The 9,636-nt window shown below is 35.6% G+C and overlaps 1 protein-coding gene across 1 annotated transcript; it reads right to left on the bottom strand.

Annotated features, from left to right (window-relative positions):
- Positions 1 to 434: 434 nt before the first annotated feature.
- Positions 435 to 2,535, bottom strand: LOC111831859 (acyl-protein thioesterase 1-like). Its single transcript, XM_023787167.1, has 6 exons — positions 2,376 to 2,535; positions 1,850 to 1,949; positions 1,393 to 1,429; positions 1,228 to 1,297; positions 1,005 to 1,109; positions 435 to 925 (listed from the first exon to the last, which is right to left on the bottom strand). The coding sequence occupies exons 1-6, from the start codon at positions 2,443 to 2,445 to the stop codon at positions 789 to 791; spliced, it is 519 nt and encodes a 172-aa protein (XP_023642935.1). The 5' UTR covers positions 2,446 to 2,535; the 3' UTR covers positions 435 to 788.
- Positions 2,536 to 9,636: the final 7,101 nt, after the last annotated feature.

Here is a 9,636-nt window from a genome sequence, read left to right as displayed (position 1 = left end):
CAGCTGCAGTTTCACAGTGATTTATCTTTCTGAGTACCTTGTCACCGATATGATTGATGATGATGTTAAGAGCCTGCTGGTCAGGCACTTCTTTGGTTTGCGGTACATCGGAATCTGAGGGATCTCCTTCTGCTGGTTTCTTCAGCTCACTCTTGGACAGAGGCACAATCTTTGTTAAAGATGGGTCAAGGATGATGCTCTTCAGTCCGAGAACACCGAGCTGTGCCAGTATCCTGATCTTTCACAGCGAGAAATCTGAATCGCCATTGAACGTCTTTATCTCGAACTTTGTCGTCGTCGTCGCCATCGATCGATTCAAGAGCGGAACCTGGCTCTGATACCAATCTGTTAGAAATCGAGTACCAAGAACAACGATCTGAGATGAACTCTAACTCGAATCTATCTTTTGAATACGATCGCTTTGTGTTTGAGTTTGTGCAAGTAAAGAAACGAGAACAAAGAACACACGATTTGTTACCCAGTTCAGCGTGATCGATGTGATCACACCTACGTCTGGGGCCGAATCAATCCGGCAAATCCACTATCAAAATGAGTAAGAACCAGCTCGAACTTGAGCTTTACAACAATGGCGGATCTCTCTCACAAGTCTCTCTCTCTCTCGATACAACAGACTTGAAACAGAAAAATGAAGAAGTGATAAAAGATGAAACGATCCGTTTCAGAATATAACAAACTCTCCACTGCAGTTAGAGACTTTGCATTGCTCCTTCTTTATCTGGTTCAATCAACAATCTTCTAAACCGGAGATAACCGCCTGATCAATTCTTCTAAGTTTCAATCAAACCAACCAAAGCTAATAGGATTTGAATCAGACCTGAACCTTCAACAGTGATATAACAAGTTGCAGTTGCAGAGTAGAGAGCTACCGCTGCACCCATGCCGATACCTCCTAGTCCTAACATGACTATCAAAAACCAATTGGATTAATAGATTTGACGTATTTTATTTGATGCATGTTATGTTAGATGATGATTATGGGTTACCATTGCCTGGTTCAGCATTTAGAAGGTTAACAACAATAGCAACTGTAGAATTGATAGAAACCATATCGTCTTCCATGTGCTCAGAAATTCCTGTGACATCGCACCCTAAGTCATCAAAAAGATTTAATATACAATGTTATTAGTTTTTTAATTAGAATTTTAAAAGACATCAAATAGAACTAGTGTCTTTCGGAAGATTAAATCCAAATTAAATATATCTTACAAGAAGTAGTTTGGGTTCCACCCAATAAAGTAAGGGGACGTGTTGGAACAGTCGGACAAATCCATTTTACCTATGCATAAAAATCATTACTTCTAATTAAAAACTTTTGTTTGGCTAATATATATTCAGATTTATGGAAAAATTAACATGTGCATGGATTCATACATTTGGAAGATTCAATTTACGTACAAACATAGCTGACCTGCATGCAGAAAGAATAGACATATAGAGTGAGAGATACACTTGCAGTACATAAATGAACATGCAACTTTTTTGAAGTAAGCTCATAATAAATGAAATATAATACAAAAAGCTAAGGGAAAAAAATATTATGTACCATACTTCAAACAAAATCAAATCAAATCATAAAATTTGTCAAACATGCTATATTAAACTTAAAAATAAAAAAATACTTTTCACTTCCACGCATGTTTCTTCCAAAAAAAAAAATTAAATGTTAGAAAATTTTCTGAACGTGATTAAAAGTTACATTGTTACTAAAATATGTTACTTGCTTCAAACTTTTGTTAAAACGGAATGGGTTACTCTGATACTTGAAAACAACGAACCATATATATATATATTATAAAAAGTAAAGTATGTGATTGTCAGATTATGTTACACTTGGTCATTATGGCCGATGTCATGAAGCCAGACTATAGTTGCCTTGTGAATTCTTGTCGGTGAAACAATTGTAGTGTCTCCACAAGCAGTGCTACTACCTGTACATATTGTAAAATTTTAGGTATCAATTCAAAAGAGAGATATAATATCATAAACAATCAACAATTAAAGAAAATACATACTAGAAGCCATGTTTTGATGTCATTTCTTTCGAAATTTTTTGGATTGGACTAGTTACAGATGGAGTTTTGAAGGGGCAGGTTTTGTGTATTTGTAATCAAATTAGGAGTATTCAGAAATAAAATTATCTCAATTAAAGTAGGGTGCATTTCAAAAACAAAACATGGTATTGAAAATTGGATATGCATGAAAAAAATAATACTAATCGTAGTTTGATCTTCTTATTATGATGGTCGGATCTAGAATATTGTGTTTTGGGGATATAATTTAATTGAGAACATAATAAAATGTGACTGGAAACTCAGCCCTACGAGAATAATGACAACAAGTAAACAAGAACAAACCTGAAGCCATATTTTTCTTTTCTTTTGAACCTGAAGCTTTCTTTTTTCTTGAATTAGAACCAGAAGCCATGTTTTGATATGAGAAGAAGTTGCACTTAGATGAAAAATATAAGAGAAGGTAAGGGAAGACATTATGTATCTAAACAAGAAATGAGCCCTTTTTTTTATTTTTTTTAAACCAACAAAGGAACCTTAGGACAGAAAAATCTAATTTTAACAAAAAAGAAAGAAAGAAATATCTAGTATTAAAAGTTGACAAATTCACACACCTAAAAGATATAACTAGTTCTCATAACAAAGATTCACTAGAGGCATAATTTAACTAAAAACTTTTTAATATTTTTTAATTAAGTTTTTGCTGGATTTGGTCTACATAATGAAAAGCTTATAAACCAAAGATAAAGAAACTTTAGGTGTAATTAACACTTATTAAATACTCTATAGATCATGCATATAAATAAAAGAAAAGGAAAACCTCTATATTGACACTTTATCAAAGTTATTTTAGAGGCACTTTTAATTATGATCTTATAAAGTAAATTTTTGTGTTTAAATGTAATTATTATAATATCTTTTTGATTATCTATTTATAATTTATTCCCTGAATTAAATACCACGTTGAGGTCCTTGATTTTCTATTATTTAAATTTACTTTGTTGTGTCTATATAATGTGATTTTAAACTAAAATATGTTCCTAAAAAGTTAAACATAGTGCATGCATTCAATATGAAGTGAAAGATTTTCTTGTAGATAAAGAATCCGTCGTGGAAATCACCACCACCATATTCTTCCCCAACTTCAATTTGACTTAAAACCATATCATAATTTCTATATTGTCTCACACTCAATTCTATAATGACAAGATGACTATTTTTGGCATTATCTAATCGCTTGTAGACCTTGGTAATACGAATCTCCGAGAATCGACACTCTTGAAGTTGAGGGAATGATAGGCTTTGCACCTAAGGGATCGAGAGATCTCTTAGATCAAAGGATGTGGAGCGAATGGTCGCACAAAGGTTGCGGAAAAGCCTTTGATTTACCGAACTTGGACTTCACTAAGGATATTACACACCAAAGAAAGAACAAGAGAGAGTGATCTAACTTAGAAAGAGTTTTTGATAAAAGATTAGATCTCTTACAAATGAGAGATAGAGGGGGATTATATAGTAGCGGGGAAAGAGAGAGAAGAAGAACTTGCAAGAGCATGAACAAGTGCCTTGGAAATACACAAGTGCCTTGGAAATACACTCATGCAAGTCAATGCACCAAGTCTTGGAAATAACAAAAGAACATTAAATGCAAGAATGAAGAGAAAAGATAGAAAATGGGCCAAAAGAAAGTGATGAGCCTTGGACCCACGAATTGGGCTTGGTAAATGGCCTTGAAAGTGTTACTTAGGCCTCATTAAAAACCTTGTCAAGAAAACCCAATGGGACAAAACTTAACAAGGGAAAAAGAGTGCATAAGCAACACTTATCCCTTTACCGAACCCCCTTGAGCCGTGATGATCATTGAGGAGATTTGAACTAAAACCATGGCGGTTTGATTAGTTTCTTTACAAGCACTTAATCAGCTACAAGCTCATCCTCAGGTACGAGATGCTCCTTGGGTACGAGCTGCTTCTCTTCTACGGATTGTTCCTCGGCTACAAGCTCCAGGTTTTGTTCGGTGATAGTCATATCACTTGGTTTTTCTAAAGTAAAGTAACTTAGTTTGATCTTAATTTTCCAAATTAAATTTTTGTATAAACATACATGATTTCATAATGAATATCTTTAGCCGCATAAGAAACTGCACTCATGTAATTGAAAAAAAAAACTAAATGCAACTCTGCAGCATAGTGCGGATTCTGACCTAGTCTTTTGAAATCAGAGTCATTTTTCAACATTATAACTCTTTTTGCCAAAATATTAATTAAACACATAAAAATAATTAAAACATGTAAAAACAAAAAACCACAAAATCACTGGATTGAACTTATTATTAATTCAAAAAGTTTAAGTTAATTCATGATTAGATACCCTTCGTTTGGTGTGAATGTGTCTAGAAATTCAGCTATGGGAAGAGGTCAAAAAATTTGTTTCCAAATGGGAAAGGAACTATATATATTATCAGCTGTGACATCTAAATTGTATGTGTGAAACCGCAGTATGCGGAGAGGCTTAAATGAATTGATTTAGCCACCTATGTTACCAAAGTCCACTTATCTTTGCAGTCAACGGTCCTGAGAGAACTCCACAGTTAAACGTGCTTATGCTGGAGTAGTCAAAGGAAGGGTGACCTTCCGGGAAGTGGTTGTCGGAACTGGGTGAGTGAGGCCAAACACAGGGAAAGATCATGTGGTGATTTGTAGGATCAGTAAACAAGTCTTTAAGCCTCCCGGATGTAGCAAACCGGTTGTCGGATAATAATGGGCTCATGGGTCTAGTAAGAGGACGTGAACCCCATTAAGAGAGGTGGGCCCATGAGCTGGTAGTGAACATGGGGCCCACTGGAGAGGTGACGCTCGGAGCATTACAAGTGGTATCAGAGCTGAACACAGACAAGTGTGGTGTGGTGGGCTCACACTGGCAGGGGGTGATGATCATTGTGCGGAACTAGGACGTTGCGGTCTGGTAGTGGGGGAGAATTGTGAAACCCCAGTTTGCAAAGAGGTTTAAATGAATTGATTTGGCCACCTATGTTACCAAAGTGATCTTATCTTTGCGGTCAAGGGTCCTGAGAGAACTACACAGTTAAGCGTGCTTATGCTGGAGTAGTCAAATGATGGATGACCTTCCGGGAAGTTGTTGTCTGAACTGTGTGAGTGAGGCCAAAAACCAAGGTAAAGATGATACAAGATTGGAATCACTCAAAACTTTAGACCACTTGATGATCAAGAGATTCCAAGCTTAGCTTGCGGAAGGTGGAATTCACGAGCTGGCCAGATGCACTCTTTCGTGAATCAAGGTGTGGGACAGGGGATAGATCAGGTGATTGACTCGCTCAATCAGTGGGATAATCGACTCACTCGATCAATGGACGAATGAAGGATGTTGAATCACACAAAAACCTTAACCCGCAAGTTTCTAAAGAACTAAGTGACTTACTCACAAAGAACTAAAGAACAAGATTGATAAAGAGTCAAACTTTGACAAGAAGAAAACTTTCTATTACTTTAAAATTGATCAAGGATAATTACAAATGAACAATCTAATGAGCTTATATAGGCTCAGCTGCACGTTCTAAACCTAGAAAGAAGAAACAAATCACAACAATTAATGAAAATATGGCTGTTGGACCATTAAAAGTCAAATCGGTCCAAGGAAGGCAAGTGAGGTGTGCCTTGTATCTCGTCAACTTGGGAGGTAATTATGACGCTTGAAAGCTTCTTGTGCACTTGGAGATGCTGTATCACACACATGCACTTAATAGGAAAGAGTTGTTGTGCATTGATGATGATCGAGTCTGAAAAAGGCGAGTAATAATATGATTGAATCCGCTTGATCCAATGAATATTATTATGTGTGATTATTCTCCAAATATTATCTAGTGGCTGTAGAGATTCTCCTGGTTTCCATATGTAACTTTGGACCACGTCCAAATGAAAGTAAATGACAGTTTCCTTATCTTGCTCGATGTAGATCAACAACCTTGATTCAAAGGATATTTTGGACTTAGATCTTCTCTTGGGTTGTTTTCCATGGTTTTTGTCCTTGTAATGAATCAAATGAGTGTGTGGGCTCCCTTCATGACTGATCCAAATGTTAAAAGACTTCAAATCCTCACAGCTTGCAATCTGGTGTAGTTCAACAAGGCTATCAACAAGTAGTTTAGCATGCTTGTCAGCGATTAGTTCAACATGTCCATCAGCGAGTAGATCAGAATGTACATCAGCTATCATCTTTTCATCATATGGATGATGAATGATTCCTTGATGATTTGGTGTTGCCTCATTAAAAACCTTTCTCGGTAAACCCATTGGGAAAAACCCTAAATATGGGAAAAAGAGTGCAACAGTCATATCCCAACAATAAGGTGAGTTGAGTTGCAGAGTTTTGATCCTTCTTGAACTATTGGACTTCTTAAGGTTAATATCATGGTGAATAATTAACTCTTCGCCTTGTACTTGATCAGAACTCCATTTAGGCAAAGATTCTCTAAAATACTCTACGTAGACCGGTTTGGTATGTGGACCGATTGGTTGGTGTGCTCCCGGTTTGATCTAGTTTTGATGTCCACATCAAAAGATCATGTGGTGATTTGTAGGGTCGGTAAACAAGTCTTTAAGCCTCCCAGACGTAGCAAACTAGCCGTCGGATATTAATGGGCTCATGGGTCTAGTGAGAGGACGTGAAGCCCATTAAAAGAGGTAGACCCATGGATTGGTGGTGAACATGGGGCCCATTAGAGAGGTGACGGTCGGGTCGTTACAGTACATATAGTAATATTTCAAACAACTCAATCTAGACACGAGGTGATTGTATCGACTTAATCATAGTAAATATGCATGTCATTTAGAGTCATCTATATTTCTATTATCCCGAATCATTATATCCATGCTTGTTAATGAAAGCAACATGGAGAATATAATTGAAATCAACTTACAATAGTATTACCTATACAATCATGTGTTAAGACGAACACAAAGTGACGTGACAAAAATTAGAACGCACACAAGCTCTAGTTAAACTTGGAAAAAAAATTTATCTTCATTTAATATAATTCGCTTTAAACTGATCGGCTCATATATTTTTTCCTTAACTCACAAGCAAAATTTCCATCTATTCAAAGGACATTCATGTACACATGATAAAATGAAACAAAGATAACCAAGCAAAAATAATCCTAAAGAGAAACGATGCCTATAGAATTAAGCATAAAACTCAAAAGCCTTTGTTGTCTACTCTTGGCCTTCTGCTCCGTTCTTGTCGTAGACCTTTCTGATGAAACGAATGAAACATTGCCTAAGAGAATAAGATGTTTGAAATTTATTCAAAGGAGATAAAGACTCATATTGTAGCTAGCTTCAGTATGCATGCCCAACATAATAGTAACAATGAGAGGGGAACAGAGCATTGAGAAATTAATATGCCAGATTTTACATAAAATAATAGATAAATTATGTCCTAAAATGGAGAAATAAATTTTAGTTTATGAAGGTTCCCAACGAAGAATACAATGCATATATAGTTTTGATTATGGACAAATAAGGATAAATTGAATAAAAATGAAATATGTTATTTTATATGTATAATATATTGGATAATAGTTTTGCTCTCCAATTCCTTTCTCTATGCACTGCTGAGCATTGACCCTAGAGTTAGAGGTTCACTGTGAGCCACATGCGAACACCATTGATTACTTGGGGAACATTTGCATGATTTATCCCTGCACAAGGTATATCCCCATAATTAGATTCAGAAAAATAAGGTCAAGTACTAATTAAACAAAAGCAAAGTTAAGTTATTTCATGTTTAGATACCCTTTGTAAAGTGTAAATGTGACTGGAAACCCAGCCCTGCGAAGAGTGTCAAAACATATATTTCCAACTTGGAAGGGAACTATAACATCAGCTATGACACACCGAAAAAAGAGGACAAAGAACAATCTGTATCTTCTCAAGATTACTATATAAATCATAAAGTAGATATGTAGATATATGACAATATATACATACAAGTTCCATCTGTAAGTAAGATTTGTACGGATGGAGCAAGACTTGGGTTTGCGGCACAAGTTTCTGCAAGTTTTGAGTTATGTTACCATGTTTAAATAAAAGTTTGTGTAACTTGAGTTTTCTTATAAATAATAATGTAATGGTTTAAAGCGAGCTTACCTCCAAGCAGGAAGCCATCAGGTTATGTGAGACCCCAGTTTGCGAAGAGGTTTAAATGAATTGATTTGGCCACCTATATCACCAAAGTGAACTTATCTTTTCGGTCATAGGTCCTGAGAGAACTCCACAGTTAAGCGTGTATATGCTGTAGTAGTCTTAGGATGGGTGACCTTCCGAGAAGTGGGACAAAACACAGGGAAAGTCATATGGTGATTTTTAGGGTCGGTAAACAAGTTTTTAAGCCTCCTTGACGTAACAAACCGACCATCGGATATAGATGGGCTCACGGGCCTAGAGGCAGGACGTGAAGCCCATTAAGAGAGGTGGGCCGTGGACTGGGAGTGAACATAGAGCCCACTGGAAAGGTGATGGTCGGGGGTTACAGTTGATCCCTACAATAGTTATTAGTCTTCTTTTGGTTTGCTCCCATCCTGTGATATAACAAGTTGCAGTTGTAGAGTAGAGAGCTATCGCTGCACCCATGCTGATACCTCCTAGTCCTACCATGACTATCAAAAACCAATTGGATTAATAGATTTGATATATAAAGTTTGATGCATTTAAACTATAAAACTAGGCTTGTTATGTATAGATGATGATTATGGATTACCATTGCCTGGTTAAGCATTTAGAAGGTTACCATCAAACGCAGCTGTAGAATTGAAAGAAACCAGATCGTCTTCCATGTTCTCAGAAATTTCCGTGACAATGCACCTTAAGTCATCTACAAGATTTTATATACAATGTTATTAGTTTTTAATTAGAATTTTAGAAGACATTAAAAAGAACTAGTGTCTTTCAGAAGATTCCAAATAAATATATCTTACGAGAAGTAGTTTGGTTTCCATCCAAGAAAGTATGGGGACGTGTTGGAGCAGTCGGACAAATCCATGTTACATATGCATAAAAATCATAACTTCTAATTAGAAACTTTTGTTTGGCTAAAATATATATTTAGATTTATGGCAAAATTAACATGTGCATCGATTTATACATTTAGAAGATTCAATTTACGTACAAACATAGCTGACATACATGCAGAAAGAATAGACATATAGAGTGAGAGACACACTTGAAGTACAGAAATGAACAAGACCGATTTAACGTATATACATGCAAGTTTTGTAAAGTAAGCTCATACGAAATGAAATTTAATACAAAAATCTTTTTCGAAAAAAATTATTATGTACAATACTTCAAACAAAATCAAATCATATCCTAAAATTTGTCAAACATGCTATATTAAACTTAAAAAAAAAAAAAACTTTTCAGTTCCACGCATGTTTCTTCCAAAAAAAAACTTAAATGTTAGAAAATTTTCAGAACGTGTTTATAAGTTACTCTGTTACTAGAATACGTTACCTGCTTCAAACTTTTCTTTAAACGGAATTGGTTACTTTGATACTTGAAAACAACAAACCATATTATAATAAAAAGTA

Source organism: Capsella rubella, unplaced genomic scaffold (assembly GCF_000375325.1).
Source record: "Capsella rubella cultivar Monte Gargano unplaced genomic scaffold, Caprub1_0 scaffold_2, whole genome shotgun sequence".
NCBI lineage: Eukaryota > Viridiplantae > Streptophyta > Magnoliopsida > Brassicales > Brassicaceae > Capsella > Capsella rubella.
The sequence above is the reverse complement of the archived record's forward strand: the minus strand, read 5'-3'. Positions and strand labels throughout refer to the sequence as shown.